The sequence below is a fragment of the Procambarus clarkii genome, chromosome 78 (assembly GCF_040958095.1).
Source record: "Procambarus clarkii isolate CNS0578487 chromosome 78, FALCON_Pclarkii_2.0, whole genome shotgun sequence".
Taxonomy (NCBI): Eukaryota; Metazoa; Arthropoda; class Malacostraca; order Decapoda; family Cambaridae; genus Procambarus; species Procambarus clarkii.
In genome coordinates, this window is record NC_091227.1 from 16,856,318 (window position 1) to 16,879,787 (window position 23,470).

The 23,470-nt window shown below is 42.1% G+C and overlaps 1 protein-coding gene across 1 annotated transcript; it reads left to right on the plus strand.

Annotated features, from left to right (window-relative positions):
• The first annotated feature begins 22,157 nt into the window (after positions 1-22,157).
• LOC123749685 (tyrosine-protein kinase SPK-1) lies at positions 22,158-23,069 on the plus strand. The gene has a single exon (XM_045731803.2). It carries the CDS (start codon positions 22,158-22,160, stop codon positions 23,067-23,069), a length of 912 nt encoding a protein of 303 aa, XP_045587759.2.
• The last annotated feature ends 401 nt before the right edge of the window (positions 23,070-23,470 follow it).

The following is a 23,470-nucleotide window of genomic DNA, read 5'->3' on the forward strand; positions in this document are numbered from 1 at the left end:
ACAGGTTGTGGGCTATTGAAAACAGGTTGTGGGCTGTTGAAAACAGGTTGTGGGCTGTTGAAAACAGGTTGAGGGCTGTTGAAAACAGGTTGAGGGCTGTTGAAAACAGGTTGTGGGCTGTTGAAAACAGGTTTGGTGTGGTGTCTACTCCTGTCAATTCCTTTTCTCTCACTCCACGATGTGTTCCCTTCCTGTCCCTAACACACATCTGCAATACATTGCATTTTTCAGGGTTGAGCTCTAGCAGCCACTTGTCAAGCTATTTTTGCAGTTTGGTGATAGGAAATTTTTAAAAATCCTTTGTTAAGAAGCATTTTAAAATTCTTTGATGTTAAACTACACTTAAAACGTTATTAAAAGACCGGCATTAAGCGCTTCTATGATACATAATAAAATATTTTGCTGGAAGGTCTACTCAAAATTATTTTGAGAGAGTAATATAAACATAATCTGAGAAATTTACTCAAAATATTATCAGAAGGCCTAATCAAAAGGTTAATGGGAACTTGCCTATGAAATTGTGTTGACAATGTGCTATTCAAAACATTCATGAATGTCAAAACTCAAAAATTTCCAAGAAACTTTCGAAAAGATTCCATGAACAGTTCAGTGGATGTGATTTTTATATCATTAAGATATATCTAATCCACAATATATCTCAATTGTATTATACACATTTTTGCACATATATTTCCCAATTGGGATTGATGTGCAGGACTTAAATATGATGGTTACAGCTGTTCATATATTGTCCTCATGTCTGAGTATGTCATGGGCTCCTCCATGAAATTTTCATTTTCATTTTCACCTCTACATTGTGTTGAGAGAAAACCAGGTTGTAGTTCAGAGGAGAGGTCTTTAGACCAATAGATAACTATCAATTGCAAACTCAACAGTCATAAATTTTCAAATTGCATTCAATATGTGTTAATAATATATCCTTGCATGGTGTGTGTATGTGTGTGTGTGTGTGTGTGTGTGTGTGTGTGTGTGTGTGTGTGTGTGTGTGTCTGTGTGTGTCTGTGTGTGTATGTGTGTGTGTGTGTGTGTGTGTGTGTGTGTATGTGTGTGTGTGTGTGTGTGTGTGTGTGTGTGTGTGTGTGTGTGTGTGTGTGTGTGTGAGTACTCACCTAATTGTGAGTACAATTAGGTGAGTATGTGTGTGTGTATGTGTGTGTGTGTATGTGTGTGTGTAGGTGTGTGTGTGTGTGTGTATGTGTGTGTGTGTGTGTGTGTGTGTGTGTGTGTGTGTGTGTGTGTGTGTGTGTGTGTACGCTTGCACGAGCTAGAGCACATGAAAATGTTGACGCCAGAGGCATTAACCAAGATAAATGAGGTAATGAGAATGAATGGACGAATAAAGTTAAAACTAGTAAAGTGAATCAGTAAAGTTGAAGCAGTAAGAGCAAGGTGAGAAGGTGATTAAGGTCACCTAGTGGGTAAGTCGAAGAGGCAAGCGAGGGCTGAGTCATAGACTATGAGTGAGTTATGAGTGCCTGGATGTTTGAGTCCAACTGTGAGTTGAATTCATTAATATGGAATTGACTGTTTGCACCACAATTCCCTCTACGGCATTCCTGTGCTTTTATGAGCAGCTCATAAACCAGGCGGTACAATGACATACTTCTCTGGACACTTGTATACCTGCTATGTATCACTTCGCATCTGTTGCTTTGCTCTCAAGCTAAATGTTAGCATTAATTTTAGCATTTCAATTAACACGTCGTAAGTTATGTGTTATTTTGTCCCTTGCTAATTGATAAATTGTAATTAAAGCTTGAGCATATATTTTTTTTAAATATATGGATATAACAATGGTAACTTATAAAAACTTATGTCTTATAACTCACAAGGCCTTATAACTCAGGCCTTGTAGGGACTTGTTTCATAGACCAGTTATAGAGAAAACACAATTGTTCGCTTTGGATAACATAGCGTCATGAACGGTTATTATATAACCTACTAAATATAGTGAAGTGAGTAACGACTCCACTTGTGACTACGGCAGATGCCTTTATTTATTTATTTATTCATTTTTTTATTTATTTACAAGAAGGTATGTGGCCATAACGCCACGACCCCATGTATACGCATGCATACCCATATATGACTATACAATACAATACAATACAATACAATTTTATTTAGGTAAGGTACATACATACAATAAATATTTACAAGGATTGTTTGACTTATAGGTATAGCTAGTACATAGAATGCCTAAAGCCACTATTACGCAAAGCGTTTCGGGCATAAACTATAACACACCAGTATTCATATAAGCCCCCCTTCCCCTCCCTTCATATACCTGATCACTGATTGGCTAACCTTATAGACAAGGGCTGAAGATGGCTAGAACATCCTTCCCACCCTAGCCATTCCCGTAAATAAAATTCAGGTGCATTTATTGAGACAATCAGATACATCTCAAGAGAATAGAGTAGACTATTTCTACTCTCCTGATTCCCGCAGAACACCAGGCAGCCTCGACCTGGGCTTTTCTTCCTTAGTGGCCGCTAACGAGAGCCCTTTGTCAAACTCCTTGGGCACATTAAGCCAAAATATGTTTCGTAGAATAACCGGCAAACGGCCCGAATCTCGCGGTGTAACTATTCTCGTTAAATCAAGTGAAATTGGTTGTATAGAGATGTCAATTGGATTACACCCGGGTGCATCAGGACTGGATTGTGAGAAACGTGATCCCTTTTTGTGAAATATCTCAGTCAACGGTGTAGAGTTAAAGTTACAGAAAGGTGTCGAGCCAATATTGTTTGAGAGGCCGCACGTGTGCACGTCAAACCACGTGTCATGAGGCCACGTGTCATATGTTTCCGGTCATGTGTCGACAGTCATGCGTCGTCGAATGCGCAAAAAAATTCCCATAAACATGATATATCAATGAGAAAGTCAGTAGGAGCCATGAAAAAGATTCTAACCTATAGTCTGGGTTCTCCCAAGCACCCGCCTTAGACCACTATGCTACGACATGGTAAAAGCAATGCAACCTGGAAATCACCTGAATCCTGTAGGGTCCCTGAGGCTTCCACTGAAGCCGAGCAAAGGGGTTTCACGCATTGTCACTTCGTCACATCGTAAAAAAAAATCAATATTAAAAAAATAAAAGGTTTTACACAGGCACAAAGGGCAGCTGCACCAGCGCCCTCCCTATAATAGGGGGAAATCCTCCTTGTTGACATATCCATACGATGGATAGTGCAATAACTCAAATTCATGTTCAAATTCAAAAACGTTATTCATTTGGTAGCACACCCTTTTATACGTTGGGATGTGCTACAGCCAGTTACTGGAACAGGTCAGGGTAGTTCCAACCAGGTTTGAACTAGATCACGATCAACCAGTTTTAATTAAAAAATATTATAACTGTAATGATAAAAGGACAGGTGGGCAGTGCTCATGTTCTCTACGAATTTCACTCAACTTGAGGTGTTCGATGAGGACATTACATTCAGTCACTACAATGGTGGCAGCGGTGGGATCTGGAACCCCCACATAAATAATTCCATTACAACATTTGAATAATCATTAATAATACCATGGGGAATCACAATAATATTCGTTAAACTGCAGCATCAATTGTTAAACTACAGAATCACTTGTTAAATTCCAACATTTCTCATTAAGCTACAATAGCTGTCGTTCAGCTACAACCTTTACAACAATGATGACAACCTCCGCCCACAAACTATAAACTCTAATCACATTCACTTCTCCCGATTTACCCAAGATATTATATAGGACAATTTCCCTGAGTGTGTTTGCGTTCCGACTCATTACGTCCTTCCTGGAAGACCACCATTGGCTATAGTACTGATCGGTGCTAGAAGAGAGAGAGAGAGAGAGAGAGAGAGAGAGAGAGAGAGAGAGAGAGAGAGAGACAGACAGACAGAGACAGAAAGAGAGAGAGAGACAGAAACACATCTTATATCTACATCAAACTTCTGGGGCGACTAGGGAATACCAAGAAAAGAACTAACAAACTATAAGAAAGAGAGGATGAATGATTAACACCTCAAAGATATAAGAGATGAGACACATGGCAAAGAGTATGAGAGAATGGTAGCATCTGACGTATGAGATTAAGACAGGAAATTATGGGAATTAATGGTGGGAGAACGTGTGAGGGACTGTTGTGGATGACGAAGTGGAAATGAGAGTTGTGAGGTATGAGGGTGGTGAGGTATGAGGGTGGTGAGGTATGAGGGCTGTGAGGTATGAGGGTGGTGAGGTATGAGGGTGGTGAGGTATGAGGGCTGTGAGGTATGAGGGTGGTGAGGTATGAGGGTGGTGAGGTATGAGGGTGGTGAGGTATGAGGGCTGTGAGGTATGAGGGTGGTGAGGTATGAGGGTGGTGAGGTATGAGGGCTGTGAGGTATGAGGGTGGGGAGGTATGAGGGTGGTGAGGTATGAGGATGGTGAGGTATGAGGGCTGTGAGGTATGAGGGTGGTGAGGTATGAGGGTGGTGAGGTATGAGGGTGGTGAGGTATGAGGGCTGTGAGGTATGAGGGTGGGGAGGTATGAGGGTGGTGAGGTATGAGGGTGGTGAGGTATGAGGGTGGTGAGGTAAGAGAGTTGTGAGGTATGAGGGTGGTGAGGTATGAGGCAGATCTCTCTCTCTCTCTCTCTCTCTCTCTCTCTCTCTCTCTCTCTCTCTCTCTCTCTCTCTCTCTCTCTCTCTCTCTCTCTTCCCCATCTATGTCTCTGCTATCAGCGCCATCATCACGAAATCATTGGTCGTCCTCCCTCTTTGACGGTTCGACTGCTGAATTACTCAGTGCTTCCTAACGACCTTAGAAGGTTGCTCTAGGCTCTGGTTCCTCCCCCAGATCCGGGTCCGCGTACACACCTATACACAAGTGTGTATAGGTGTGCACAGGTGAGTGTAGGTGAGTACAATTGAGTGTAAGAGACCAGGTGTGTGCTGGTGAAGGCAGGTGTGTGCTGGTGAAGGCAGGTGTGTGCTGGTGAAGGCAGGTGTGTGCTGGTGTGTAATTATAGACGTTAATACTTTACATCATCATTAGGAGAGTTATTTTTCTTGTTACATTTTGTCGTTGTAACAATAATAGTTAATATTGTGTTTGTTCATAGGATTCATTTTATTTTTCGTCCTTAACGAACCAACGTATTAGAAAACTTGTCACGTTTCTGTCCATCCTTGTCCAGACGTTTCTGTCCATCCTTGTCCAGACGTTTCTGTCCATCCTGGTCCAGACGTTTCTGTCCATCCTGGTACAGACGTTTCTGTCCATCCTGGTACAGACTTTTCTGTCCATCTTGAAACAGACAACCTTTCTGGCCATGCTGGTCTAGAAAACGTTTTCCACCATCCTGTACAAAGAAACGTTTCTGTTCCTCTTGGACCGAAACGTGTATCAAGTTGCGCTTCAGGAGGAGATAGTTTGTAAGATACAGCCACACTGAAGTTTATATGTCTCTTCAGGAAGCCGATAAAGAGACAATAAAGGAATTAGCTCAGATCGACGCAGAAAGCTCAGTTGATCCTGCTAACGGCAGAGCCGGAGCAACATACGGCGTTATTAGGGACAATAATGCCTCTCAAAACCGAAGGATTGAGAGGCATTATTGTGAACCAATCGCCTGCACCGTTAGCTAAATTAAGAGTCATTCTTTTATATCATTTAAGGTAACTAGAGTAGAGAGATAGAATTATAATTAATTATCCCTGCAAACACACACAACGTAACGGTCCGTGTGATTACCTTGTTACAACTTGTAATAAAGTTGTTACTTCTTGTTGTGACGTCTTTATGACGTATTGGAACTTTCTTACAACTTGTTATATTGGTTGTTGCAATTGTTAGAAGGTGTTAAACCCTTGTTCGAGAGAGAGAGAGAGAGAGAGAGAGAGAGAGAGAGAGAGGGAGGGAGAGACAGAGAGAGAGAGAGAGAGAGAGAGAGAGAGAGAGAGAGAGAGAGAGAGAGAGAGAGAGAGAGAGAGAGAACACAGAAATGAATCAACACCGACTTGTAACCCACTTCACAAAGCCTTAGTAAATGCCAGGCAGACAACAAAAGACACAGTCACTGAAATCAGGAACACCATAAAAATACTAACCAATCAGGGAAGGGTGACCGAGTTGCCGTTGTTGAGTTCCTCTTATGCAGAAATTTGCTGCCGAGGGCACCGAAGGAGACCACATTGAATACTTTCCCCTCCTCATCCCTTCCCCCACAAAGACCCTACTGCAAGTTGCAAGCTCCGTCATGCAACTGAACAATGGCACGGTAAGTGAGGTAAGAAACGCAGTAGTCAGTGAATACGGTGCAATGTAGTTGCAGCTTACAACCTCAGCCACCACCAACTAGTAAGGTGGAAATGAGTGAGGGAGCGAATTTGAAATTGCCAGAATTAGTCTCGGATATATGTACCCGCGGAGATTAGGAATGAAAGGGACAGACGAGCAGAGAAGCGGTAGAATTTGCAGTATGTGAGAATGTTCCCTCCATCCCAATACCTTAAACTCAGTCTATCAAGTAGTTACGACTTGATAGACTGTTCACCTCTTGAAACATCAGAAATATGTACATACCAATACATATCAGGGAGCCGGTCGGCCGAGCGGACAGCACGCTGGACTTGTGATCCTGTGGTACCGTGTTCGATCCCGGGCGCCGGCGAGAACCAATGGCCAGAGTTTCTTTCACCCTATGCCCCCGTTACCTAGCAATAAAATAGGTACCTGGGTGTTAGTCAGCTGTCACGAGCTGCTTCCTGGGGGTGGAGGCCTGGTCGAGGACCGGGCCGCGGGGACACCGCGCGGTGTGTTCACTCACAGGATGAGTGGCGCTGCCCAATACTGTCACTATGGCGGTGTGTCCACTCACAGGATGAGTGACGCAGGCCAATACTGTCACTATGGCGGTGTGTCCACTCACAGGATGAGTGACGCAGGCCAATACTGTCACTATGGCGGTGTGTCCACTCACAGGATGAGTGACGCAGGCCAATACTGTCACTATGGCGGTGTGTCCACTCACAGGATGAGTGACGCAGGCCAATACTGTCACTATGGCGGTGTGTCCACTCACAGGATGAGTGACGCAGGCCAATACTGTCACTATGGCGGTGTGTCCACTCACAGGATGAGTGACGCTGCCCAATACTATCACTATGGCGGTGTGTCCACTCACAGGATGAGTGACGCTGCCCAATACTATCACTATGGCGGTGTGTCCACTCACAGGATGAGTGACGCAGGCCAATACTGTCACTATGGCGGTGTGTCCACTCACAGGATGAGTGACGCAGGCCAATACTAGTCACTATGGCGGTGTGTCCACTCACAGGATGAGTAATAAACTCGTCTCCCTGGCGCAATTAAATAAGTGAGACAACTGGATGGATAGTGAAGGTGAGCAGCCACAAGGAGGGATGGTGAAGAGCCAAGAGAGTGAAGGTGAGAAGCTAGGAAAGTGAAGGTGAGGAGCAAGGGGAGGGGTGGGGTGAGGAACTAAAAATAAAGAGTTTGTGCAATAAAGAGAATAAGGGGAGAGAGACGTGGAGAAAAAGCCACATGTCATGAAGAATGAAGAGACAGTAGGAGGAGGAAGAGAACAAGGAGAGACGCAAAAATATGGAAGAGAGAGAGAGAGAGAGAGAGAGAGAGAGAGAGAGAGAGAGAGAGAGAGAGAGAGAGAGAGAGAGATGAAGAGTTTTTTTGTACAGAAGAAAAAGGAATGGATATAAATGAAGAGAAATTGGTGTATAAATACAAAATAAAGTGAGAATCAATAAATAATGCAGCTGTAGCGACATACAGAAAGGTATATAAAGACAAAAATATAAAGAGATATAACCAGAGAGAGAGAGAGAGAGAGAGAGAGAGAGAGAGAGAGAGAGGAAAAATATGTAATTAAGACTAATTCAGTGCTGAGATTAACGTTGAAGGGTGAGTTCCCTCTCGACGGCGCTCAAGTGGGAACGAATATCTTGGAAAAGGAACAGTTTATGGGATGGAAGAAAGCCCCATAACATGTGGAAGGGAAAGACATCACTTCTTTCACTTTCTTTCACCGTTAGAAAGTGAACTAGCACTTTCCCTCCTTCTCTACTGGAGGCCACAATATGAACAAAGAGAAAGTACTCACACAATGGATATGAGTACTCAAACATTAGACATGAGTACTCATATAACGGATATGAGTATTCATTTAATTGATATGAGTACTCATTTAATTGATATGAGTACGTATATAATTGATATGGGTACTCATATAATTTATATGGGTACTCGTATAATTGATATGAGTACTCATATAATTGGCATGAGTTCTCACACATTACATATGTGTTTACATACAATGCATTTGAGTTCTCACAATATATATAAGTACTCTCACATAGCATATGTGTTTACCACAATACATCTGAGTAACTCACAATTAATATGAGTACTCACACAATAGATATAATTACGCACACAAGAGATATTATTAGTACTCACACAAGATATGAGTACTTACTCACAAAAGATGTGAGTACTCACCCAATAGATATCAGTACTCACCCACAATATGAGTACTCACAATTGTGTAGAAAACGGACAGGAAAATCATGATCCAGTTTCCTGTGAAATTTTTCAATTTAATGATATGTTCTCAGCAGTATTTCGAACTCATCAGCAGCCCTCAGCAGTGTTTCTGGACTGAACAGGAGTCCTCAGCAGTGTTTCTGGACTGAACAGGAGTCCTCAGCAGTGTTTCTGGACTGAACAGGATTCCTCAGTAGTGTTTCCAGAAGTCGGGTCATGTCCTTGTGTGACCGAGGAAGCTATTATTTCCTGCATGAATGATTCTCTTTGATCTACACACTCCACACAAACACACCTGACTTCAAGGGTTAATCTGGGTTGTGTGTGTGTGAGTCACAGACAGACATTGTCTCAGTGTGACAATATAGTGATCTCTCTCTCACTGTGTAGACATCTCTCTCACTATGTCAACCTTATCATCTCTCTCTCACACTTTGCAAACATAACCACCTTTCTCATTGGGCCAATATTGCCTTCTCATCGTGTCATTGTATCATAGCATTGTTGATACAGTGAGATCGCTCTCACAATGTCAACATAGCGATCTTGGCATGTTGCTTCCGCTCTCTCTCTCTCTCTCTCTCCTTTAGATGTTTTTACATTTGGCCAAAGTTCAGGAGGCAGAAGTTAAGGTGTTCGGAGCGTGAAATGGCCCTCTTAAATATTTCAGAGACTATCGTTGCGTAGTACTTCTCTCTCTCTCTCTCTCTCTCTCTCTCTCTCTCTCTCTCTCTCTCTCTCTCTCTCTCTCTCTCTCTCTCTCTCTCTCTCTCTCTCTCTTTCTCTCTCTTACTACAATCATCCCCAACACCCAAATAATAAGACTTCTGTCTGACTTCCTAAATTCAGAAGAATTCATGAAGTCAGCATTAAGGTCCTTATTCTCTGAAAACTGAAGTTCAATGGTTATGCAGTGTGAAATTACTTAAGTACTCTTTTTAAATATATAAAAGTCCTCGACTCACCTTAACCTGATATGTATATATATATATATATATATATATATATATATATATATATATATATATATATATATATATATATATATATATATATATATATATATATATGCGAACAAGCCAGAATGGTCCCCTGGACAATATGCAACTGAAATATATATATATTTTTATATATATATATATATATATATATGATATTTTCCTGCACATACAAAAACCCACACGCAGGAGTAATTACTTCAGACTTCACGTTTGATCTGGGAAAGAACTCTACAATTAATTTCCAAGCAGGCGTCGGACAAGCCAGTCGAGCGAGTGCCTGTGCAGACAGCTCATGTGCTGTTGTTGTTGCTTTTTGGGGTGAAGGGAGGGTTGGGGGGTCTTTTTTGGGGGGGGAGTAAAGAGGAGGGAGAGGCATAGGTGAAGGGAAGTTTAGAGGTGGGAAATACATTGAGAGGTATGAAAGCAGGCGGGCTGTCCGCCTTGCTGACACGATGTGTGGGTGTTGGCAGCTAAGTTAACCTTGAGGTACAACACTCACCTCCACTTAGCCTATTTAGATATTTAACATGTTAAACTATGCACCAAGAAATCTCATTAACGTGATGTATCAATGACAAGATCAGTAGGAGCCATTTTGAGGACTTGAACCGTTTATCTGAGACTATCAAGTGCAATGGTTCGAATCTTTCTCATAGCTCCTACTGACTTTGTCATATTAAACTATGTTGTTAAACTTCCATGAACACAAACTGAGGATAATTGATGTATCAATAATATAATTACTGAAAACACATTAACGCTGAGATGTAGCCACAGGAAACTACAGAAAGATTAACTTGAATCAGCTATTATAAGCAACAAGAGTCAGGAGTCTGCAAGTATTAAATTGCCCACTTGCGAAACCTCTTCATCTTTCCTCAATAATGATGGTTTAATCTGTGTTCAATAAACAGGTTACAAGACATAAAACTTTGCAACCCAATGTGTGATTATTGTTAGAGACAACTCTTTATAAACTGTTTAAGAGATATGAGCTATGCTGGCATGAATGAGAAATGATGTAAAGGTTTCGCAAGTGTGAATACTGGTTCAAGATCCTAGGGGCCCTCAAAGGCAAAATTATAAAATTAACTTCAAGGCATAATGTCTTAGCAAACTTCTTTCGTAGCAGGGAATGCGACTTAAGACTAACGACAGCTCTTACAACCACTCTTGGTGTAATTAGGATAGTTAAGACTGAAAGATAAGTCACAAAAATCCTCAGACTCACTGGTCTTAAAAATACTGAAAAGTAATAAAATTCATTTGAAGATGGTTAAGGGAATTGGCAACTTTGAATAACGTTAAACCAGTCATTATGAATGTAATAAAATATACATGAGAATTGAGACATTACTTTAAGGTAAGAATGATACTAAGGCAGGACCAGGAGCTGAGCCCGACCGTTCAAGCGCACTTAGGTGTGCACACACACACACACACACACTCACACACACACACACACACACACACACACACACACACACACACACACACACACACACACACACACACACACACTTCAAATACCATACCGCAGAATAGCCCTTAAACTCTTTTTAAAAGTTGAGAGAGAGACGGTGGGAAAGCTTCCCCTTACAGGAGGAGGACAGGAACAAGGACCTACAAATTACAGGGAGACGATGAAATAGTGGCGGCGTTGTTCCCCTAGCCAGCCCCGACATTAGTCAGCTCTGAGACCCTTAATACCTCCGCCATCACTCAAAGCTCCTGGTCGAACAGTCGATTGCCAGTGACGGGCCGAGCCAAGAGAGGGTACGCTTTACCTCCCTCCCACATACGCTATTCCTCCCTCCCACCTATGGCATTCCTTCCTAGGAATGACTCCCACCTACGCTATACATGACTCCCTCCCACCTTCACTGTGTACTGGGCCGCTTGGTATTATGGGGTTACGTGGCCTTAAATGAACTCAAGAATGAATAATTTATTTTGCCAATACGCCAAATATAAACCAGGATAAAGGGTAACCTTACTACACTAAGGTTATCTTAAGTTATCTTAAGATAAGATAACCTGACATTCCTGGATAACCTGACCTTCCTGGTAAAGGAATTTGACAGAGGTCTCTGTTTTTCTACATTATATCTTAGGATAAAGCCTGCTAAGGCAATAGTGCCAAGTATAGGGGAAGATATGGAGAGGCAAGATGAGAGACCAGTAGACAAAAAACATTCTAGATACTTGTGAGTGTCGAGTGAGTTTCCAATCTCCATTTCCTGTTTAACGGAGATGGTTAAACAGGAAACAGATTCACAAGTTGAGTAGCAAAACATTGGAACTGTAATAGAAATAAGAGAGCGCCTTTCAGAGACACAGTGAGACAATGAGCTCATCAGCGTATTCCCACAAGTTATAATGAGCTCCACTCACAAGAAACACCGGACAAATCTCAGTATTATTCCTGACCAGAAAGCGAACATCAAGGAACACAAGAGACACTGTGTTTCAAGCGATGTTTTATGTTAAATTCTCGACCAAGAGAACATGGGAAGATACAGAGTTCAAATAAAGCTATAAAATGGAAAGATATAGAGTGGAGAGCCATTAAACAATTAGTCTTCAACCATTAAACAATTAGTACTCCAACATTCCCCTAATAGTCCCCACATTCACCCATTACTGCCCCAACATTTACCAATTAGTCTCCCACTATTCACCTATTGGTGTTCTAAACTTTATTGTCCCGTATTCAACACCATCAAAATCACCAACACCCTCCTCCCTAGCAGTCACCATCACCCTCCATCCTAAGAGTCACCATCACCCTCCACCATCACACTCACCATCACCCTACACCCTCACCACTATCTTCCTCCTAACACCATATATTTCTGTACCACCAAATGAATATTTCTGCAACATAGTATCCAACATTTCTGCAATAACATAAGATTCATGCAACACAACATATAAAACACTCTTGCAAACACAAAATGTAATACTATTGCCACTTCAAATATCTATATATGTCCATTCTCTCACAAGGCGCATTAAATTGAAAACAGATTATAAAAGGTGAATGGTTGGGAACAGAGCCTAGGTGAATGGGATGAAAATAGATTGGTTATTGCACACAACAAGGATAAATCCTTGCAATATTGCTATTGCAAGGATAAATGATAACATAACAAATTGCTCCAAATTGGCAACTGTGATCTTGAGGTCTCTGATGCCTATATTTCCCTCCAGGTTTGAGTTTATTTTGAGACTTGTTTAAAACGCGACTTTTCTCTCTTTCTTGCGACGGTGTGTGGCTCGTTTGGGTTACTTTATGTTGCCTCTTTAACCTTGTTCACAATGGTCTCTTTCAGGCCTGACAACGGGGTCACGAACGTGAAATAATCCCGCAGTATATAGGGTTTGTTCGCCCTTACTGTCACCCCGGCAGCCATGTTTATGTATGTGACGTCATCGGGGCCGCGTTTTCTCTGACTCTATTGGCGGGATTTTTGAATACAGCAAAGTCGAGGCTTTGCAAACGCTCTGACTTTATGGTCCTGGTGGAGGATTCTGGGGAGGGGTTTCCTGATATACTTTCACGAGAATTGTCCTCATTGTGTGTGATGCAAGTTTCATGAGGCATTGGGAAGGTGGTTATGCGAAGTCAGTGTTGGTGGATGGTCGATGTTTGACCGTGTTCACTCTAGCGTCGTGGTGTAAACAAGGTCACTATATGAAGTTTATGTACTCCAGTGACCTCACTCTTCCTCACAGTGACGGTCTCGCTTCATGCAGGTCGGCGTTCAATCCCCGACCGTCCAAGTGGTCGGGCACCATTCCTTTCCCCCCGTCCCATCCCAAATATTTATCCTGACTCCTTCACAGTGCTATATAGTCTTAATGGCTTGGCACTTTTTCCCCTGATAGTTCCCTTCACTTGTGTCACCTCTCCCCATACGCTCTCTCACGTCTTTGGCTCACTCTCCTCTAACTGGCCCGTCTGTGATTACTGTTTATAATAGGATACAATCACTAGAGGTTACATCCATGATTCTAATATTTTAATATCGTCTATCATTCCTAAACATGGGGTTTAGCGGCTGGATTAATGAGCATTTGGTCTATGTTGATGAGGACGGGCTGTGATGAGGACGGACTGTGATGAGTAAGGACTGTGATGAGTAAAGACTGTGATGAGGACGGACTGTGATGAGTAAGGACTGTGATGAGTAAAGACTGTGATGAGGACGGACTGTGATGAGGACGGACTGTGATGAGGACGGACTGTGATGAGGACGGACTATGATGAGGACGGACTTTAAATAGTAAGGACTGTGATGAGGACGGAGGATATGACGGGACAGACTGCCGACCCTGCACATGAACCTTTGCTTCAAGGCTTCGATACATTCCGAAGAGCTAACATAAAACTCACTGACCCTCTGGATGGAAAACAAAAGCGCGCCTTCGGCCTCTATTTAAGTCCGGTGTATTTTTTTAATTACCTTTCTTGTGACTGCTTGATTGCTGCCGTTAGTTACCCCGCAAAAGTTGGGGAAAGAGGAGGGCTCTCTGAGGGCACCGAGATCTGTCTCTGTCGGATAAAGTTCACTCGTTCAATGGTCTCGCAGCTTGCAGGAGCAATTCGAACCGGTGTTCCGAGGCAATTTATGGTTTCGAATGCCGGACGACCATTGCTGACCAGAGGTAGTTAGGTCTAGTGGAGCGGACGAAAATAATCTGTCAGAACCAGTGATGCCTACTGCAGGGGGGTGGGATGAGGGGGATTAAACTGTTTCTCTCTGTCTCTCTCTATCTCTCTCTCTCTATATCTCTCTCTGTCTCTCTCTCTCTCTCTCTCTCTCTCTCTCTCTCTCTCTCTCTCTCTCTCTCTCTCTCTCTCTCTCTCTCTCTCTCTCTCTCTCTCTCTCCCGTCCTCCTACGTTCTTTATCTCAATCTCAAGTAATGTGAAAGATACCCCTTCACCCCACAGCATCCAAGTGCTCCTCAGAGAGCCAACTATGGCATCGTAGCACACATGCGAGAGAGAAAACCTTCACTTTAATTAACGAATTCGCTAACCACCTTAATCGCAGCATCTGGCCAGTGTAAAATGCTTTTATTGACGACCTACTTTGCTTTCCTAGTTATGTTTGAGTGTTTTCTGCTTTAGTTCTTGGGGTTGAGCTCTCAGACTTTATATGACAAGTGATCGGTTTGTTGAGCCTTTTAGACTCTGGCATATTTACTTCTGTAGTTGTGTATGGCAGTTCCCTGCATCATTTCACATTTGAGCACATTTCATTCTTTCCAAATTCTCACATTTAGAATATAATTGATGATATGTCTGATATATTTCAGTGCTTTATTCCCACCTGTTTATACCATGTTTGGGTACAATTTCTGTACGTGTGTGTGCAGGCGTGTGTGTGCAGGCGTGTGTGTGCAGGCGTGTGTGTGCAGGCGTGTGTGTGCAGGCGTGTGTGTGCAGGCGTGTGTGTGTGTGCGTGTGTACTCACCTATTTGTACTCACTTATTTGTGCTTGCTGGGGTTGAGCTTTGGCTCCTTGGTCCCGCCTCTCAACTGTCAATCAACTGGTGTACAGATTCCTGAGCCTACTGGGCTCTATCATATCTACATTTAAAACTGTGTATGGAGTCAGCCTCCACCACATCACTGCCTGATGCATTGTGTGTGTGTGTGTGTGTGTGTGTGTGTGTGTGTGTGTGTGTGTGTGTGTGCACGCGCTCCCTGCTTTGGTATCCTACTCACCCGTCTGTCATTCACGGTGCTTGGGTCCGCTGGTTTAGGACGCAATAACACAACATAAAGGGATCCAGCAAACTTTTATTTAACATACATGATAGAGAAGCTGTCGACCATACCACACCGCGCTGCCTCTTGCTTCCTCTTCGTTATTGACCTTTCTCTTGCTATCTCTGATTTGCTTTCTCTTCTTTTTGTGCTAAATTTTGCTGAATTCTCCGATATAGTTTCTTTACCTAACGGTATGATCTGTAATTTATTGAAGTTCACAGATATCGTCTCTGAATCGATCTGCCAGTCTGACTCTATTTCGTAAAGAACTAGAATAAATATTTATTGGGAAAAATAGGCTATGTTTGTCTGTCTGTCTGTCTGTCTCTCTCTCTCTCTCTCTCTCTCTCTCTCTCTCTCTCTCTCTCTCTCTCTCTCTCTCTCCCTTCACCACTTGTATGCACACTTCACAGCTCACATGAACCTGACGGGGAGTAGGGAAGGTGATGTACCGCTCGTTTCACACCGATTTCACTCTCAATTTCAATTTATCCCTTGAACTGCGATACATTCTTGAAGGTCTGAAACTCTTCTGAATGTGTGAAACTCTCCTGAGAGTGAGAAACTTTCCTGAACGTGTGGAATTTTCCTAAAGGCGTGACACTCTTTTGAAGATCTCTGCTGAAGGTATGAAATTCTTCTGAAAATCTTTCATGAAGGTTTGAAATTCTCCTGAGAGTGAGAAACTTTCCTGAACGTGTGCAATTTTCCTGAAGGTGTGAAACTCTCCTTATAGTGTGAAAATGGTCTGAAGTGTTGACGGTCTCCTGTGCTTCAAGGGGACGACAACAAACATTTGTTCTTGAAAATTTACAAATATCACTTCATTTCTTTCTAAGAAGAAGTCCATTAGGCAAAACGAATTAGAAAAGCAGGGGGTCCAAGAGCTAAGAGGTCAATCCTGAGGACACACGGAATAAATGCACGCTTGCACACGCACACCCACTCTCTCTCTCTCTCTCTCTCTCTCTCTTTCTCTTTCTCTCTCTCTCTCTCTCTCTCTCTCTCTCTCTCTTTCTCTTTCTCTCTCTCTCTCTCTCTCTCTCTCTCTCTCTCTCTCTCTCTCTCTCTCTCTCTCTCTCTATCCGTTGCCTAATGTAGTTCCAATTTATGTCTCATTTTAAATTAGATATTCTTTTCCCTTCTTGTTCCACTTTCCGCTTCCTCTCGGGGTGTCTCTTCATCTTCTAAGTCGCACTCAAGTTCTTTCCTTTCTTTTTCAATTTCCCTAATTAGCCCGACAGGCTAATGAGAACAGGGGACTCTCCTAAGGCGCTCCGAGGGTGAGCCGAAAGCAGTTCTCCGAAATTCTGAGAAACATTTAAGCAAGAATTAAAAAATAACACGATACCAAAAGTTGTAATAGAGCTTCCTTTTGTAATCAGATTCCTCTATACCATTATGTTTGTAATTCAAGACAGAGCAAAGGATTTTACGTACAACTGGTTACAGCTTGTGAGACAAGTGGCAATAATGACTGTTGAACTGAAGGCTAAACAACATGGAATAGTATACATAGTGTATAATTCAGCTATACCGAAATATATATATATTTCTTTCTCCTTCTGAAGATGTATTAATATACGAAAGTACTTAATTCCTGTTTCAATTTTCCTCCGTGGTCTGACACTGTCAGACCACGGTGTATATATATGTATATATATATATATATATATATATATATATATATATATATATATATATATATATATATATGCGGAAAATCCACAGAGAAATATGAAAGGAGGTGAACGTTTCGGCTTTGTTAAAGCCTTTGTCAACACCAGACTGAGTCTGGTGTTGACAAAGGCTTTAACAAAGCCGAAACGTTCACCTCCTTTCATATTTCTCTGTGGATTTTCCGCATAAAATGATCAGTGTTTTGTGATCGTCAATTGCATATATATATATATATATATATATATATATATATATATATATATATATATATATATATATATATATATATATATATATATATATATATAAACTATTTCAGTTATATAGTGTTATTAATTGTATATACAACAAAAGTTTAAAACACAAAATAAAACAAATAATAAAAATACATGAATTTAAGAAATTAAATTCATGTATAATTAAATTATAATAAAATAACTAACAATAAAATTTAAATTAATTAGAATCAAGATATGACTGATTTCATTAAATTGTAATATGGTGAAGTAACTTTTGGTTATCTCTGTCGCACAGATAAGTGCGATGGTTGAGAGATATTTTTATCTATGAAAGTGATCTTCTTGAGTGGTCTTGAGCGGTCTTGAGTGGTCTTGAACTGTCTTGAACGGTCTTAAACGGTCTTGAAGGGTCTTGAGTGGTCTTGACCGGTCTTGAACGGTCTTGAACGGTCTTACCCTTAGGTAAACTTAGTTCCGAGCATTATCACTAAGTAAAAGTTTACCATAAACTTAATCGGATTCGTTTTTTATGAAAAAACTCCCGTCTCGTTTTCTTTGCAGTGTTTGAGGACTGTCTATTATAAGTGTCCCTGGCTGACGTCGGAAAATCGTACCTTCTTCTGATCTGATTGATAGTCTTAGGTGAATGGGCTTCTCTATAGACTAATGACACTCAGAGAGAGAGTGCTGAATTCCTTATCTTGGTTTAACGATGGGTTTGACGCCCATCAATCACGAGAGGGTGATTGAGGCAGCATCATTAGCAGCATAAGCTAAGCGTATTAATTACTTTAGGCATAGTGTGTCATACATCTATCTAGAACTCCAACATTATGTTTGTAACTCGTTTTGAATGTATGTACTTTTACCTGATTAGATATTATCTGCTCATCAACTGGAATGTCAATTTGGAACTTGAGTAGGGTTCAGATGCTTCGATTGATTAGTTTAGTTCCTATGTTATGCACCTCATGCTCATCCTGTGAGTGGTAGCGGACCCCATGCTCATCCTGTGAGTGGTAGTGGACCCCATGCTCATCCTGTGAGTGGTAGTGGACCCCCATGCTCATCCTGTGAGTGGTAGTGGACCCCATGCTCATCCTGTGAGTGGTAGTGGACCCCATGCTCATCCTGTGAGTGGTAGTGGACCCCATGCTCATCCTGTGAGTGGTAGTGGACCCCATGCTCATCCTGTGAGTGGTAGTGGACCCCATGCTTATCCTGTGAGTGGTAGTGGACCCCCATGCTGATCCTGTGAGTGGTAGTGGACCCCCATGCTCATCCTGTGAGTGGTAGTGGACCCCATGCTCATCCTGTGAGTGGTAGTGGACCCATGCTCATCCTGTGAGTGGTAGTGGACCCCATGCTCATCCTGTGAGTGGTGGTGGACCCCCATGCTCATCCTGTAAGTGGTAGTGGACCCCATGCTCATCCTGTAAGTGGTAGTGGACCCCATGCTCATCCTGTGAGTGGTGGTGGACCCCCATGCTCAATCTGTGAGTGGTAGTGGACCCCATGCTCATCCTGTGTGTGGTAGTGGACCCCATGCTCATCCTGTGTGTGGTAGTGGACCCCATTCCCATCCTACAGGTTGTAGTGGACCCCATGCCCATCCTGCGGATAGTGGCGTACCCCATGCCCAGCGTGTGGGTTGTTGTGGATCCCATGGCCATCCTATGGATGGGGGTGGACCCCATGGCCATCCTATGGATGGGGGTGGACCCCATGGCCATCCTATGGATGGGGGTGGACCCCATGGCTATCCTGTAGATGAGAGTGGACCCCATGGCCATCCAGTGGCCAAGAGAGGCCCCTGTTAGCTCAGTCAGTTAGACTTAATTTGTTAGTTGACCCAGTTACACTTGAAAGCTGAGTCAATAAATTTAAACTAATTGTGTTATCATGGACGCCACACTCATTCAGCGGGCGGCGAGGGGAGCTTTCAATCACCTGTGTGCACTACCTCCATGTATTTACCTGAATTTACCTGATTTTAACCATCTTCAGTTGCCACGATTTTCTCCAGCTGGACTTTAAAGTGAAATAATTAATGTCTTGGCATTTACGACTTCAGCGGGTAGGCGGTTCCTAGGATTTGGTAACCCTGCTGGTGAAAGTGTTTGTGAAGGAACATTCCTGTATGGGGCCCTAAGCCTCTGATTGGCCTACTAAGTGTTACTTGTTTCTGTTTAACTTAGGCAGTGAATGAGTATTTATGACTCGGATGATCACTTCAGTAAGATTATGCCCCATGTATTTAACAACTTCTTCTTCTCTATTGAATCTAAGTTGAAATGTTATTGGGTCTGTAACTATGCACTGTGTTAGATAATGTTCCAGTGGTCTGTTGTGGTTGTAACTGTGCACTGTGGTAGATAATGTTCCAGTGGTCTGTTGTGGTTGTAACTGCACTGTGTTCGATAATATTCCAGTGGTCTGTAGTGGTTGTAACTGTGCACTGTGTTAGATAATGTTCCAGTGGTCTGTCGAGCATTTCTCCACAGTGCTGACATTTCCTCTCATCTTCTGGAACCTGTAAGCCTATTTCCCATGCACATGGGTGTCCCAGCCTGATGCGATGTAAGTGTACTTCTGTTCTACTGCTCACTTTCATCTCGTCCACACTAGGGGACTAATCATTAACACCACACTAATATCTCATAATCATAACTTCAAATCCTCATAAACATCCTCACTACCATACTAACTGACATTTCCAAATTTATTATCACTCAAACAACGCTTCACAAACATCTTCACTACCACACAAACATCTTCACTACCACACAAACATTTTCACTACCACACAAACATTTTCACTACCACACAAACATTTTCACTACCACACAAACATCTTCACTACCACACAAACATCTTCACTACCACACAAACATCTTCACTACCACACAAACATCTTCACTACCACACAAACATCTTCACTACCACACAAACATCTTCACTACCACACAAACATCTTCACAACCACACAAACATCTTCACTACCACACAAACATCTTCACTACCACACAAACATCTTCACTACCACACAAACATCTTCACTACCACACAAACATCTCTACTTCTAAACTCACAATCATAACGTCTAAGCTCTAAAGATATCCTCACTACCTCGCTAACTCGCCAACATCTTCACTACCAAACTCATAATTATAACTTCAAAGCCTCACAAACATCCTCATTACCACACTAACATCATTTACCAAACTAATAAACAATATCCCAGTAACGCAGGAAGATCTTCACTTTAAAAATCATAAAATCAACACTACTTAGAAATAATTATCTTACTAACTTCATAATAACTGTCAAACTTATTCAGAATTATTTACGCTACAGAAGTATTTTTCTTTACTGCACTAAAAAACAAACATCTTTCACTCTAAACTCATAGCCAGTAGCTCAGTAAATCACATATGTCTTTACTACCAAATTCGTAATATTTACTACAGAAATTCGCAAACATCATTACTTCAACAACTAACAAATACCATTACCAAAAACACTCACAAACATTGGTCAGGTTAATTCACAAACATCAACCACACTCACACGCTTCAATATAAAAATTTTAATTACCACACAAGCTCACAAACATATCTTATTTTAAATAACTGTTAACACAGTACTCACAATTAACTTCACCACTATCACATTCTTAGATTTATCACTCTCACTCATAAACACATTCGCTAACATGGTCATAATATTTATAACACTAACTCACAAACATTTTCACCACCAAACTCATAATCCCTATTAATTTCCAAACACCTTCACTAAGTTAAAATCCCCTCAATAACCTACACAAATCTTCACTATCTAGATCATAATAATTACCACAGTCTTTACAAATAATTTCACCACCAAAATCATGATAATTCTTTCACTCACAAAGGTGTTGTAAGGCTGACGTAAAGCAACAGATAGCGGCACTGGATGTGATGAATGTTATACAGTCTGACAGAGTCTCACCAGAGCTTATATGGCAACTATATGATCATATACGGCAACTTCCTGGCATTTGGAAAGTGGCAAATGTGGCACCTATATTCGAGACAGGAGGAAGACAGGATCCATTGAACTTCAGCCCGGTGTCACTAAGTATTCCCTGTAAGATATTACAGAGGCCAATCAAAAGAAGTCTCGTCGAATATTTAGATTTAGAACATACCTGTTTCCTCTTGCTCTTGCTTGAACGACTGATTAGACGTCTATGACAAGATGTCAACAATGAGACGGAATAGAGAGGTCTTGGCAGACTGCATTTTCCTGGATTTCCAGAAAGGATTTGACACTGAGTGACTCCCATACGAACTCCTACAACAGGCTGTTGTATCGGGGAAAGTACTAAAGTGGGTGAAGTGACCTTTGAATGAGTCACAGTAAGAGGAGAGCTGTCAGCATGGAGAGAGACGTAACGAGTGGATTACCTCAAGTCTTAGCATTAAGGGCCATCCACTTCCTAATAAATGTAAACGATCGAACAGAGGAAGAGAGCTCTTTCTTATCCGTGTTTGCTGACGATGCTAAACTAATGAGGCGAATCACCGCTGAGGAGGACTGCAATTCATTACAAGGTAAACTAGATAATCTCAAGAGATAGTCTGAGAAATGGCTACCAGACTTTAACCCTGAGACATGAGAGATTATGAGGATAGAAGTTAGCGCAGGAAGACGCCAAATACAGCAGAGAATGAAAGGAAGGCAACTTCTGTAAATGAGAGAGGCGTTCCTAGTGACGGAACCCGGTAGATGGCCTTGACTATATTTCCGTCATCTAGGATATGAAGAGTAGCTTACTTGCATCATTTTGCTTCTCTTTAAATTCGTCTGCTCCAGTAGGACTCCAAACTCTCAAAATGGAGTTAAGCGGAGAAGTCCTCAGTCATCTTTTGAAAAACAGGAAAAAAATTCTTGGCAGCGGAACATATGGACTTGTAGTACTAATCGAGTTCCAAGGAATGGAAGCAGCGCTTAAGGTAGCCAAGTCCGCTAAAGCAACTAAAAGCTTCACACGCGAGGCAAAAATTTTGGAATCACTGAAGGGCGCAGGCGGCGCCCCTCTGCTGCTGGGGGTGTCAACTGAGCCCCAAGCACTGCTCACCACTTATAAAGGAAACTGTACCCTGGAAAACCTATTGAAAAATCCCCTTTACAATTTAATCACAGTCGGACTAGAGGTCGGGAGAAAAATTCAAGAGATTCACGCGATGGGAATTATTCATAATGATATCAAAGTAAATAATGTTATGATCCAGGGATCACCTAACGACCCAAAAGTCAGCATTATTGACTACGGACTGGCATGTAAGGACGGGGATAATATGCTAATGGCAGGTGACCCATCCGTATACAAAACATACGCACCAGAATTTCTCCGCCGACAACCAAGTACCCAAATCAGCGATGTGTTCTCATACGGGCGACTCATGCAAGAACTTCTCCAAAATTTTCACACCCGATACCCTCCTTTGGATTATTTGTTCATGAGAGCAACTCATCCAAACCCAGTGTGTCGCCCAACCCTTCCAGACATACTTCAACGTTTACAGGATTTCGTCGTCAGCAACGCCCTGAACCAGGTCCAGCCCCACAACGAAGCAAGCAAAAGGCTGACTGACACGGACCAGCCCTGCAGCGGACCCAACAAAAAGGTGGCTGTCGGAGGACCAGGACAGCGCCTCCCAAGACAGAACAAAAGGCTCGCCGACAAAGGTCGCTTCAAGTGGATGCGACTAGCGCCTCCACTCATCCAACAAACCCGAAAGTGATTTGTTAACTCGAATCCTAATCTGAATTTTTTTTGAATAGGAATCCTTTAATTTGTATTTGTTGTTAAAGGAATTCTTTTGTTTATTGAGCTTTACCATGTATTAATTGTTTTAAATAAAATATGTGTGTGTGTGTGTGTGTGGGTGTAATTACCTTAGTGTAATTACCTACGTAGTGGTAATTATATCTAGCGCCTGACAGCTGGGTGGACACCGCTTCGGATTAGTAGTCCTGAGGTTCCGGGTTCCATCCTCGGTGGAGGCGGAGACAAATGGGCAAAAATGTTTCTTTCACCCTGATGCTCCTGTTACTTAGCAGTAAATAGGTATCTGGGAGTTAGACAGCTGCTACGAGCTGCTTCCTGGGGGTGTGTAACAAAAAGGAGGCCTCGTCGAGGACC

Excerpts from the sequence above, each read along its gene's own strand:
- LOC123749685 (XM_045731803.2), top strand. The coding sequence starts at position 22,158 with ATGGAGTTAAGCGGAGAAGTCCTCAGTCATCTTTTGAAAAACAGGAAA.